We start from the raw sequence: 13,640 nt of genomic DNA, 5'->3' as shown, positions 1-13,640 counted from the left end.
CCATCTGTCTCCCGAAAGAACAGTGCCTTTTGTAGCCCTCCTACAGGCCAGTGCCGGTGGGGACGGCTACTGTTCAGTACCTAGGATTAGGAGCTGATTTGTTTGAGGGATATTTCAGTGTTCTAGTGGGTATATAACACTTCAGATGACGCCGCTTACTACTCACCAAACCCTTTGAGCCATCTTACAGATGAGAGCTGGAGTTCAGAAAATATATGTGGCTGTCCTGCAGCCTGTATCCTGACTCGCCTGTGCTTTACCTGCCTTTCTTTCTAGGGCTTAATGCATTGTGTCCTTACTTCCTTATTTGTGGTCACTCCTCTCCTACATCCAAATGGCTTTCCTCACCGCTGCCCTCTGCAGAGTCCAGAGCAGTGCGTGCCTCACAGAAGGTGCTCACTCTGTTCTGTCGTCCCTGCTCTTCCCTTCTCTTTACTCCTCCCTGCACAGAAGCTTACGAGACAGTCTGTGTCAGCTCTTTCCTAAGCTGACCTGATTGGGTCCTTAACCGTGACCTGTCATCATAAAGGGGCTGCTTGGGACTCCTGAGATGTGCAAGCCTGGTGACCTGAGTTTGATCCCCTAAACCCACATAAAGGTGAAGGGAGAGATTCAACTCCACAGAGTTGTCCTCTGACCTTCACACGTGTGCTGTAGCATGCACATGCCTCCATATACAGCATACACACACACACACACACACACACACACACACACACACACACACACACAGTAATAGTTCTTAAAAAGAAAGGAGCTAATGCTTGAAGCTTCATCTTGTTCCTGTCCTTAGCTGTCACCGTCACTACACACTACAAACATGAAATTACTTCCAGTCGCCTTTGAAAGCCATGATCTTTATTGTACTTAAAGGCAGTGAGCTGTAAACTGGCTCTCCCAATTTTGGATTAGACAAATTACAGTAGACTTTATTTTGACAGTCTCTTCCTGAACACTTCCCTTTTATTTTCTCTTCATTCACATTTCTTAGCACTTCCTGCATCTCCCCGCCATGTTCTCATTTTGTCTACCCCTCTCAGTGATCGCAGGCCCATTACAGTAATCTGTCTGCGGGGGTGGCTGCCCCCTCTCTCTTTAAAACTGCGCTCCAGTCTGTGAAAGCTTTGATTCCAGTTGCCTCCTGGAAAGTCCATGCATGCATCGTGTAGACGTCTATATTAATCAAGGGGATAACGGGTCCCGGCATCTTTGATCTCTGTGCACCTCCAGAGGCTTCTCATCACTGTCCACTCAGTCCACCAGGCCTGGCATGTGAGCACCACACGCAGTCGCCCTCTGACATTGCCACAGACCCTCTGCTTGTTTTATGTTTATGTTTATCTTTTCTAAAGTGCATTTTTAAAATATTATTTTCTTTGAAATCTCCTGTGAGTTCTCCGTTTTTTAAGCAGGGGCTTGCCCCGCCTCCTTTAGCTTTTCAGTGCCCACCACTCTTTCAGTCCGGTCTGTGTATGAAACCAGAACACACAGTGCCCTGCACACAAACTTAAGTCTGTGCTTTTCTTCTTCTTTACTTTATTGCCTTCCAACATCTTTTTTTTTTAATTTGTTTGTTTGTTTCCCAACATCTTTTAGACCCAGCTCAATTGCAACTTCCATGTGATTTTAACTACCACCGTGTATGTGCTGTCTTGAGCATCTTGATGTCAGGAGCATCTTGACCTTGTGTATGGCAGGCTCATACAGCACTGAAAAACCTAGTTTAACCTTGGTCTTGGTCATCATGTTTGTCCCACAGAATCACTAGTACTGAAGAGATGGAAAAAGCTTTCCACAACATTTTGGGTTGGTATTTAAGTATGAGGCAAGCAACTGCAGGGAATTACATAACTTTTTTGTCACTCAAGGTCATATTACTAAACAATTTAATATGTGATGTTATGTATATAGATAAGAACAAGGTGCATATATAAAGCAGTTTGTTCCGTTAGATAGCAGAACTGCTTGGCATGGCTGGAGTTTTGACTAGCTAAGAACTCAAGGAATGGAGTTCTTCAAGCTACTTAGGGGAAGTAAGGTTGAGTGGAGGGGATGGATGGGCGGGGCATCTATTAGCTCTACACAGTCCTGCGCTAATTTGTAACTTTATCACAAATTTGCTTCTCTTGGTTATTTTGTATATTCCAGATCATAGCTTTGTAAAACATGAATGTGTCTTAATAACCTTTAAAGACTATAATTATTTTAGATGTGCTTTTTAATGTCTCTTCATTTTGATTTTTATCCTATCCCTACAGGTCTAATACTGCTTGCTATTCGTGGAGTAAAATGTTTTTCCCCCATACTTAATTCAGTGTAAAGAGAAGGAAAGAAAATCTCTTGTACAGAATCAGTACTTTCCAAGTCAAATGTCAATGCCATTTGAATGGCCACGTCAGCACTCTTTGTTAGAGAGTGTTGTTAACTAATAGTGTAGTAGTTGTTAATTAACAGTGTAGCGCTGTCAGGCACTCATCAGTAACCAGTTGCAACAATGTATCCCGTGTTGAGAGTCCACTCAGTAGAAGTGAGAGGGAAAGCTCTGAGGAAGTTGGGCTTTGGTTTAGGATGTTTTCACTTTATTTTTAAGAAGGCCGCTTCAGTTCACCCCCCTCTTCCTTCAGCTTTCTCAGTGCTCGGGTGCTAGGCCAGTGCCGCAACACCTGGCTTCAGATGCAGCTTACACTCTCAGGTGCTTCTTTTTTAAAAGTCATTCTGTAATTAGTAGTATACTCTGTGGAACTGCTGCCGTGGCTTCCGGCAGCTTCTGTCACTACGGGGTCCTTTATGAAGATAGTGGCTGTCTTTGGGGACTCATTGCCGTGGGCTTTGTGGCTTGAAGTGCTGGTGACAGTGCTGAGCCCTGCTGGTCCGCTTTCTTGTTTAACATCAAAACACTCAACTAGGCTCTTCCTCTAGCAATCTGACTTAGCATCTGTACTACAATTTATCAACTTATTTTGGACAGTTTCATAGTTACATTTGTGACAATACCTCCATCACCCTTTTCTCTCCCTTACATTTCTCCTGACCCCTTTTCCTCTCAGCTTGGCCCCCTCTATTTAAACTCAGTTGGGGGGATCCTAATCTCATGAACTGCAACTTTTAGTGCCTGTTTTGTTTGTTTTTTGTAAAATGTTTGCCTCTAAGAGATTTATGGTAGCGGACTGGAGAGATGGCTCAGAGGTTAAGAGCATTGGCTGTTCTTCAAAGGTCCCGAGTTTAACTCCCAGCAGCCACATGGTGGCTCACAACCATTTATAATGAGATCTGGTGCCCTCTTCTGGTGTGCATGTGTATATGCAGGCAGAACACTTTATGGGGGCAGGAGGGAGGGAGGAAAGAGAGGAGTGGGAGAAGAGGAGAGGAGAGGAGAGAGAGATCCCATGGTAACGGAAAGGCATGTTTTATCTCTGACAAATTCCAAGCATTGAGAAAGGACTTGTGTGCAGTCCTTATATCCACTGTCTCCTCTACTGTTAAAGCATGTGTGTAGTCAAGGCTGTCTTGGTGTCACTGAACGCCTTTCTCCTTTGTGCAGGTGGCGATGCGGACCCACACTTTACTGCACAGGTGCCACCCACCAAGATGTCCGTGACTCTACCCTCCGTGGACCTTGAGGATTGCTGTCAGTCCCTGAGCACCAGCACCATGCATGGCGGCACAGAGTCCTCCGGGACAGACACCTTCTGAACAGGAGAGCAGGCCCAGCTCTGGCTGTGGGCCATTCCCACACACTGTGGCCCTTGAGCGTATTTTTAAGGGGAAACATTTCTAATATTTTATTAAAATGAAAGTTTTCTTTGAATATTTAGGAAGGCTTTTGAATAAAGTAAATGTAACTCATCCTGAGTCCGGCTGTATGTTGTTTCTTAGGAGCTGGGGTAGCTGGGGCAGTGACTAACATTTTTATAACAACAGTAACTCAGAGTAATTCAGGTCTGTCCACAAGGGACTAGATGGCACATTTGTATATTGTACTATGTAGTTTTAAAAGAATTAAACGTGTATACATTGATACAGAATTCCTCTTAAAAGGAGAGAAATTTGTGCTCTTCTGATTTGAGAGCACAAACACAGTCTTTAACTTACTGTCCTTGTGATGCACATTAGCACTTCCTTAGAAAATGGTGTCTGCGCCTGTCTGGGTTTGCTCATGCTCACTACGCCGCCAACCACCTTCCACCCTTTGGAATAGGAAAAAGCTGCTAATTTTGTCTCCAGGGCAGGGAGCTGATGACTGAAGAATTGGAGTCAAGGACAGCCATAGTTAGCTGTACTTCATTCTGACAGGAAGAGTGCTGGTGATCGGAGACGGTTCTGTGTGTTCCTGATGTTGCTCTGTACGCCTTCATACCTTCCAGCCGCGGAACGTGTCACTTACTGTGTTGCCTTTCAGAACACGAGTACACAAATACAAGAGAGTGAGGAGGCACAGCTTTGTAATTCGGTTACTCCAGTTCCCATACCCACTGGCTCTGTGATGGGTAAATGAGCCCCTTCTGGTCAGCTGCCTTAGGTTAATGCATTTAATAATTAGTTTTGAAAAATAAGGGAGATTAGTGATGATGTTGGCCAGGTGGTAAGTGTTGGGGGCTGAGTGAGGTAGGCATTGCCCGGCACAGGGCTTGGTACCAGATCAGTGTGCAGCGAATGGTAGCCCTCTTACCTGGAAGGATTTCAGCACAAGAGTAAACTCATTAGAAGAACAACCTAACATTAGCTAAAGAAAGTATCTGCCTAGCCCCTGTATCACACACCCCCCCCCCCAAAGCCTGGGCTCATCGAGGAACAGAGGGTGGGAAGGAAGACTGTAAGAGCCAGAGGCAATGAATGACTAAAGCAAAATAGCGTTTTCCAGACCCAAGAAGGCAGTTGCAAGTGCGAGTTCACAGTGGCTGTGGCTACTGCATGCACAAGACGTGTGTTAGGTGAAGCCAAACAAAATCCCAGCAGAGAGGGGAGAGGTAGGCACAACATCCTGCCGCAGCGGAACTCTTGGCACGGGATTGTTTCTAGGAGAGGGAGAATCAGTTTTCTTTAAGGATGCGGTTCCCAAAAGGCTACTACCTGTACTCCGAGAGAGGGCCCTCCATCCGTGCATACACCGCAGCGCTAAGTGGACACAGCGGGTTTAAAACAACAGAAACCGCAGGAGCACGGGGAGAGACTGGTTGGTGGGGTAAGGAAGCAAGCGGAAATGGAATGGGGTGCCCTTTCAAAGTACGTTTGTATACATTTATTAAATTCTCAAACAAAATTTTGCCTCCCTAAAATATTCTTTTCTGTTGCCACTGAGGTTTACACACACAGTAATGGTAGCCACCGTTCATCTCTCGGAGCAGTTGTAAAGGTTATTTAGAAGGTCTCGGCACTGTTGCGCGGCAGAACCTTAGGGGGCTTTAGAAAGTCCTAACGCTGGGCTACATATTAGGGATTCTGGTTTAATCGACCTTGGGTGAGGTCCAGGCAATGGTATTAAAAGTGAAAAAAGGTCTTTTTAGGCAACGTCAGTATACACTCAAGGTTGAGAATTAACGAAGCGCAATTTAGAATTCCTTTTACCTCTAGGAGGGCCCAGGGTCTGGGGATTTCTCCTCGCTGAAGTTGGGGTTGGGGTGGGGGAAGTGCAGAAAAACCATGTGCGCCTTCCATAGCATTTCCTCCTGAGTCACAGCTCTTCAGACTTCTCCTAGGTATTTGGTTACTGAGATGGTTTGGGTTTCACGTGAGGAGCTGTTTTCTTTGCCGAGGCGCATTGAAATAGAGTTTCTGCCTAAAATAGACTCGTCTAAACTGGCGGGAGGAACTGCTTTGTAGTTCCTGGTTTGCTTTTAGAGCTCAGGGACCAATCAGGGTAGAGGGAGAGGGTGCAGACCCACCTGAGGGCTGTTTTGTTTCAACAAAGCTGTCTGGTTTTCCAAACTTTTTTTTTTCCTTACAAAGGATTTTAGAAAAAATGATGATAGCTCAAAACTTTTTTTTTTTTAATATAGAAATATTGGTAGTTCCCCCTGGCCCCAATCATAGGAAACCCTACATCTTCTATAGAGTAAAATCAGTCTGTAGCCTATGGCTCTTGTGATGTACTTGAGCATTTCTATTTAAAAATGGTATCTGTTCCCCATGACTGTGTTGTCAGTACTAGTGCCTGTCTGCGCTGACCACACAGAGCTCATCCGCCAACCACCTGGAAACCGTTTGGAATAGTGCTCACTCACCGATACTGGTCCAAAAGATGCCTGCAAACAACAGAGAAGGACTGCCTCCTGTATGCAAGCCGTTTTCAAGCTTCTGCCGTGTCACAACACACACACACACACACACACACACACACACACACACACACACATACACACACACACACGTATGTAATTTGTTCTCTGGCAGGTTACATGCATACACTATATCTTCGTCATATTCACTCCTAAGCCCCCAGTCACCCTCTAGGTACCCCCAGTAGCCCCCCTCCAGCCTTCATGAACACCCCCTTCTAACCCACTGTCTCACTCTTACTTTCTTGCACCTCCTCTCCCAGTGCTCCCCAAGCCTTGGGGAAATTGAATAGTCCCGGTTAGGGCTAAGCCGCGCAATAGTTACTTATTCTCAGCACTTTGACCGGTTAGGAGTCTACATTAACTGCTGCAGGAGACTGTTCTGTAGCTCGGGTCGAAAGCAGCACTTGTCCATGGGCATACACAGATTTAGAAGACAGTTTGATATTTATCAAAACAACAGCAGTGGAGCTCCCCCATTTGCCTGCCCACTCAGGGCCTATGACCACCCCCCCCCCAAGTTGTGGGCTTTTTGCCAGGTTGATAGCACCATGTATGAAGTCTCTCTTAGGGAACAGGCCTCAAATCCACTCAGAAAGTTGCTTGGTTACCTCCATAACATTCATGCCACTCTTACCAGTAGTCAAAGCTCGCCTAAAGTTGGTATTACACCGTTCAGAACTCACAGCTAGGAGCTGGGCATGGGGGGCACACACCTTTAATCCCAGCACTCAGGGAGGTGGAGACAGGTGGATCACTATGAGTTCAAGGCCAGCCTGGTCTACAAAGCGAGTCCAGCATAGCAAAGGCTACACAGAGAAACTCTGTCTTGAAAAACAAAACAAAAAAGAATTCACAACTAGGTTATACCACTGATGCTGCTGCCGCTGCCACTGCTGCCGCTGCTGCCGCCACCACCACCACCACCACCACCACCCCGGCCTGTATAGCACCTAGCACTGGGAAACAGCCAGCAGAGAAGAAGTTTTTAGGTCAACTTGAGCTTTGTTTCCTCTATGTCCTGAAACCAAAGTGTACTGTTTCTTCTGCAATAGGGTCTTACCATCAAGTGCTGATGGGCAACCAGGAGCAACAGCAACGTCTTGTGCTGTTTGGTGGGGGCGGTAGCAGGAGGGGGGGGAGGGGAAGAGCAATAAGTCATAGGAAGGTGTCCTGTACCTTGTACTGGGATTTCACCTAATAACTCATGTCCTCTTGGGGAAGAATTCTTCATCCATATAGTGTATCTGTGTTTGAGTTCCTTTTTCTAAAACTGTATTTTTAAGCTAATTTACAAAGTAGTGAGTTTCCATAAGGAAGAAAAGTTATTCTTAGTTTTGATTAACCCACTGCCCCTCCTTTCCCCTGCCCCCGTCCCCACTTAACCCTTTAACTCCCAGGATCCTCCCTGTATTTCATGCCACGTGTTTATATTATCCACTAACCCGTGTCATGCTCTTCACGCCCTTTTTGTCCAAAGCACCTAGGTCTCTCAGCTTACACTCACAGGGTAGTGAATTAGACTCTCTTCCTGTCGTCCTATGCCAGGGAGCATGCATAAGGAATGGAAAGAATGTGTGGTCACTTTTGCAGTTTGACCCACTGCTTTTGAGCGGGCCTGTCACTGACTCGGAAGTTGCATAAAGGTTTGGATGAAGTCTCTTTTGAAAAGATGTCTTTGAGAGATTGAGCATAAACCATCCCATTGGATTGGGTTCTAACAGTAGCTAGATCTGCATGTGACAAGATACAGTTGTTAATGGAGTTCCCGGAGTTATCCTAATGGAGGGAAAAAAAATCTGTGAACTCTGAGGGGGCGATTCTGCAGCCATTAACACCAATGGCAGCACATTGGACTAAACCTTGCCTAGATTAGATCTCAAGTCAGCAGACTGTCTCAGTGATGATCCAGGTAGATAACAGGCTCAGTTAGTCAGGGCACACGTGGTCTCTTACATTCCATATTCCTCTTTCTACAAATTTAAAAATATTTAAGAAATGCTTTACAGCTTGTGAAGCTTCTGAAAACCAAAGCCATATTGATGTGTGTGTGTGTGTTCATGTCTCTGTGTGTGTGTGTGTGTGTGTCTGTCAGTGTCTCTGTATGTCTGTCTGTGTGTGTGTATCTGTCTGTGTGTGTGTGTCCATGCCTCTGTATGTCTGTGTGTGTGTCTCTGTCCATGTGTGTGTGTGTACATGTCTTTGTATGTCTATGTGTGTATATGTTGTGTGTATGTGTGTATGTATCTCTGCCTCTGTGTGTGTGTCCATGTCTCTGTATGTCTGTGTGTGTGTCTCTCTCTCTCTGTCCGTGTGTGTGTGTTCATGTCTTTGTATTTCTGTGTGTGTGTGTCTCGTGTATTTATGTGTCCGTCTCTCTCTCTCTCTCTCTCTCTCTCTCTCTCTCTCTCTCTCTCTCTCTGTGTGTGTGTGTGTGTGTGTATGTGTCCATGTCTCTGTATCTATGTGTGTGTGTGTGTGTGTGTTATAATGCTAGAAGTTGAGCCTGGCTCCTAAAGCATGCTTGGCAGTTGCATTACCACTGAACTGTGTTCCAGCTTTCCATTTGTTCTTCCCCACCTTTCCTGGTGGAGAGTGAGAGAAAGTCTTCTCCAGGGAAGAGCACGCCAGTGGTTACCCATGCCAGATGGTCATCCCTGAAAGACAGACATACAAATGGCATTGTACAAACTGAGCAGGTTGTATCTAGGAATAAATAAGTGTATACATAGACATATACATGTACGCATGTAACAACAATTAAAAACAAGGCTAAGAATTATAGAGAGCAAGGAGGGGCACGTGTGAAGGTCAGAGGGAGGAAAAGGGAGCAGGAAATGATGTAATTATTATAATCTAAGAAAATAATTTTTTTTAAAAAAATTGGTTTCTGTGTATTCATTTGTGGAAGGAATAGAAAACAAGATGTATCTAGGTATAAAATACCAGGAACCTAAGAATCATATTTCTGTTCATTGCTTGGAGTTGTTTGTTTGTTTGTTTCTTTAAAAGCAATCTGTAGGCATTCCTTTCAGGTCAGTGGTCCTCAACCTTCCTAATGCTGTGGGGACCCAACCATAACATTATTCTCATTGGTACTTCATAACTGTAATTTTGTTACTGTTAAGAATTGTAATGTACACTCTCCACAGTAGAGTGGAGAGTGGGATATTACTTTCTCACAGACTCTGGTGCCTCACCTTTGACCATGTCCCCTGGAGGGGGAGACCTGGTGGCACTCAGAGGAAGGACAGCAGGTTACCAAGAAGAGACTTGATACCCTATGAACATATACAGGGGGAGGTAATCCCCCTCAGGAACAGTCATAGGGGAGGGGAATAAGGGGAAAATGGGAGGGAGGGAAGAATGGGAGGATACAAGGGATGGGATAACCATTGAGATGTAACAAGAATAAATTAATAAAGGAGAAAAAAAGGAAAAAAAAGAATTGTAATGTAAATGCCTGTGTTTCCTGATGGTCTTAGGTGCTGTAACCCACAGGTTGAGAACTCCTTACTGCTTTAGATGTATTAATCAGCAAAGTCAGCGTTGCAGTGAGCAATACAAGGAGGGGCCATCCTTGACCTTAGCAAGCTGGGGTGGTTACTCACACCTCTTCAGATTGGAGGAAGTCTCACCTTTGAAGTCTGAATGGCCTCAGTTTCTGTCTTCCAGAGACTAGATTTTATATGCAGCAGTCCCAACTGTACCGTTGTAATGGGAGGGACAGTCTATCTCAAGAGACGTTGCTTGATTTACAGTGAACTTACATCCCGCTGAGCCCACTGGGAAGTGAAAACGCACTAAGCTGCCAATGTGTTTAATGCACCTTACGCAGTGAGCGTCACAGCTTGGCTAGGCATACTCCGAGTGCCATGGGACACTTACAATTGGACAGGGTGCAACATGGAGCCCATTTTATGAGACACTGGATCTTTCGTGCAGTTTCTTGATTATTACACCAGAAGTGAAAAGTGGGAAGATTATGTGGGCACTGCTCATTGACGGTCAGGGACCATCTGTACGTCACCATTGCTGGGCACTGGCATAGAAACAGCGGTAAAATGTTGGAAGGGGGCATCATGTCGCTGTTAAAACCATTTTCTACTTCTCCCCCATCTCTCCAGCACTGGCACCAGCCTCGACGTGTAGAAACCAAGTAAGAGAAAAGGATCACAATAGGATGTTGGCATGAAAAGGCAGCTCAATTTGAGAAACAAATGCTCTCCCACGGCGGTACATGCACCTCCACGGCGACCCAGTCGAACACTAAATGTGTGGCTTCAAATCAGGCTGTAAAAGCTGAGGCCTGCAGTTCCACTCCTTAAGGGGCAAGCCAGCAGCTGCTGGGTGAGCCCAGGCGACTCTGGTGGCTGTCTCGGGCTGGGACCCATTCACTGAAGACAAGTGGCCTCAAGTGTTTCTCGAGTGAACGAGTGAACACATAGGTACAAGTGGCTACCGGGAAATATTTCACACAAGTCGAATTGCTTCCTCTGTCCCAGGCTGGCCTTCCTGTAAATTGAGTTGTTGAAGACTTGTCCAAGGGCCTTGGAAAGTGTCAGCCAGTGAGTTTTGACACTGATATACGATGCCTTGCTACATGGGGAATAGTCCAGGGCCAATCCGGAAGTCTGAAATCCTTTGAGAATGTGTTAAATGTGAGAGATCCTGTTAGGGTTTTCAGTCTCTCCTCCGTCTTGAGATTTGTTTGTGTTCCGGTTTATATGTCCTCGAAAGAGCCTTTTATTGTCCTGTATCTGTCACTTAAAAATGCCCTTAACTTAGGAAACAAACCTCACTTATCTTTAAAAGTGTTGTACTTGGATTCAAAAGCAGCTTAACTCAAATGCTTTATGATGCCTGAAAAAATAACACCCACAAGTAGTTCTAAAATGACTCCGAAATTCTTTTTAAATAAGAAATTCCTCTCCTTTAGGAGGATTTTTTTTTTTTAATTTCCAAGACAAGGTTTTTCTGTGTAGCTCTGGCTGTCCTGGACTCACTTTCTAGACCAGGCTGACCTCGAACTCACAGAGATCCTCCTGCCTCAGCTTCCCCAAGTGCTGAGATTACAGGTGTGTGCCACCTGGTTGAGGAGGATTTTTTTTTTTAAGAGGAAATAATCCCATCTTTGGCATTAACATTAGACATTAAATGTTTAAAAAAAGGAAAAAGCCCTTGACTGTAGATGAGCAAATAAACATTGAGTTTCAGAGACTCAAATGCCCCCAGTAAGAGGTAAGGCGAATGTTACATCATCCTATGTGTTGAAGGCTGTTGGGTCAGAGTCGGAAGACCTTTCACGGTGGGGCTTACCTGAGGGTGACAGGATATGGTTCCCTTTCTCCATGATGAGGGTGGGAAATGGTCTCTCAGCAGATGGCAGGAAGACACATCGTTACATCTTTACTTCATTGGGGGTTTAATTGAAGTCAGTCTTCTTAAGGAGAAAGTATGTGGATTGGGAGGATGCTGCTATTGGGTGGGTGGGTGCACACAACCTGTGCATGTAAAGGCACATATGTGTACATGTTCATGGAGGCAAACAGGTATGTGGGGATGCAGGGGTACGTGTCTGCACATGTTGCATGGGCATGTCGAGGCCAGAGGCTAACCTCAAAGGAAGAAGGAAGGGAGGAAGAAAGGGAGGGAGTAAAATATAGAATACCTATCTGTGAACTTTATTCCCTTTTTCACATTAGAAATTCTAAAGGCTTTGCTCAACTTTCCTGCTTTATTTAATCATCTGCCTAGGCTGGATGGTTAATTAAGGAATAAAGAGGTAATGGTTGGCTGGAAGATGTCTGAGGTAAAGAATTTAAAATGATACTTTAAGCTAAAGTTATGTTGTCTTTTTTTTTTTCATCTCACAGACATCAAGTTTGGTGAAAGGACCCCTCAATTCCATTTTCATGACATTCTTTCTTTCTGCCTTAGAATGCTAAATATTCTGCCGCTGTAGAGACTCAGGTGCATCTTGGATTTATATTTTAAGACATAGGAAGTCTTTTTTTCCCCCCTCTGTAAGCTTTCAGAACCATTTATATTTCATGTGAAAGGCAACCCTTCTCTCGAGGAAGGGACTAAAACTTTCTTTGGAGATTATCTAAACAATGTCACGTGTCCCCTTTTCTCTGGTCCATCTTCACCTAAGAAAGCATAAATCATGCTGCCCAACAAATAAACACAACTGACATGTTATTTCTCTTTCTTTAGAGACGTCGGTTCTTTAATCTCCTATTTCTTAGAAAAAGGCTCACTTGAGAGCGCTGAAATCCTAATGTATATACAATGGTATTCTGTGAGTAAGAAGGGGCCTCGGGTGGAGCAGGGCAGGAGAGAAAAGCCGTGTAAGTGACTACATGAATGCCCCTGCTGTTTTCCGTCTCTTGTCCTGTTTTGATAGAAAACCCAGAAAGCATTCCTGCTGAAGGGGGGTGGGGGGCACGCAGGGGGTGGGGGTGGGGAGGCGGCGCAGGGTACAGCAGAACTGAAAAGCCCGGGCGCTTGTGGTGCTGGCAGAGCTCAGCGCCAGGAACCGGAGACCCCGTTTCAAGCATGATGTTTTATTGTTCAGGTTTTATAAGACGTTGGCTTTACTGATTTAGAAGCAGACGGAAAGGCACAGGGTTTGCCCCATTCATTCTTCTTCAGTATAAACATGGTGTGGGGATAAGGCTTTCTTGGCATAACATGAGCCTCTGAACTAACAAAAGAGGGGCCGTTAAAGCTCACCGGGCCCCAGCAGGCTTCTTACCATAAAAGTTAAACTGTTATGGCTGGCACTCTGTGGCCAAGATTGGCTCTGTGTAGTAGTGGCCGGGACTTAATTGGTACAGACGAGATCTATAGGCCGAAAAGTAATTTAACTGACTGGAGGACACACACACAAAAAGGAGTCCCTCTGACTCTGTTTGCTGGAGGTGCCCTGTGACTAGGAGGCTGCTTCAGTGTTGGTTTGTGGGTCCTTCAGGCAGTCCAGGGGTGTCTTTGGAAACCCGAGAAAACCAAAACATGAATCTTGTTTCCAAAGAAAGTACATCTCACTGTGGGTTTATCTTGTTTCCTCCGTGTAGGTGAATTCCAAAGACGCAGCAACCTGGGACTTAGGGTTAGGATGGCAGCTGGGCTGTTAACGACTGAAGAAGGCCAGGGTGCTTAGTGAAGCCAGGTTATAGGAATTCTTTTTTCCTGTGCAGCGCTCAGAATGCCTCCACTCCACGGTGAAGTGCTTGACCAGGGAGAGGACTCACCCAGGGGCAGAGAGGACCTGGGCCTACCTCTCTTTGCAGAGATTGAAGAGACTGAGGCCCTCAGGGTAGAGTACTTCTTGAGAAAGGATTGATTGTTCTGAGTTTGGGG

General features: G+C 45.3%; 1 protein-coding gene across 5 annotated transcripts in view; it reads left to right on the top strand.

Moving 5' to 3' along the window:
* KIAA0586 overlaps positions 1-3,842 on the top strand; it is a 103,118-nt gene extending 99,276 nt beyond the window's left edge. For 4 of the 5 annotated variants that reach the window (XM_084792331.1, XM_084792329.1, XM_084792330.1 and 1 more), the window contains one exon: positions 3,542-3,842. In XM_084792331.1, the coding sequence (XP_084648457.1) occupies positions 3,542-3,693 (152 nt within the window). In that variant the 3' untranslated portion in view covers positions 3,694-3,842. The remainder of the gene's footprint in view (positions 1-3,541) is intronic. The other variant, XR_014781043.1, reaches the window with a different exon arrangement.
* Positions 3,843-13,640: the final 9,798 nt, after the last annotated feature.

The sequence above is a fragment of the Acomys minous genome (assembly GCF_964271855.1).
Source record: "Acomys minous genome assembly, chromosome: 8".
Lineage (NCBI taxonomy): Eukaryota > Metazoa > Chordata > Mammalia > Rodentia > Muridae > Acomys > Acomys minous.
The sequence above is the reverse complement of the archived record's forward strand: the minus strand, read 5'-3'. Positions and strand labels throughout refer to the sequence as shown.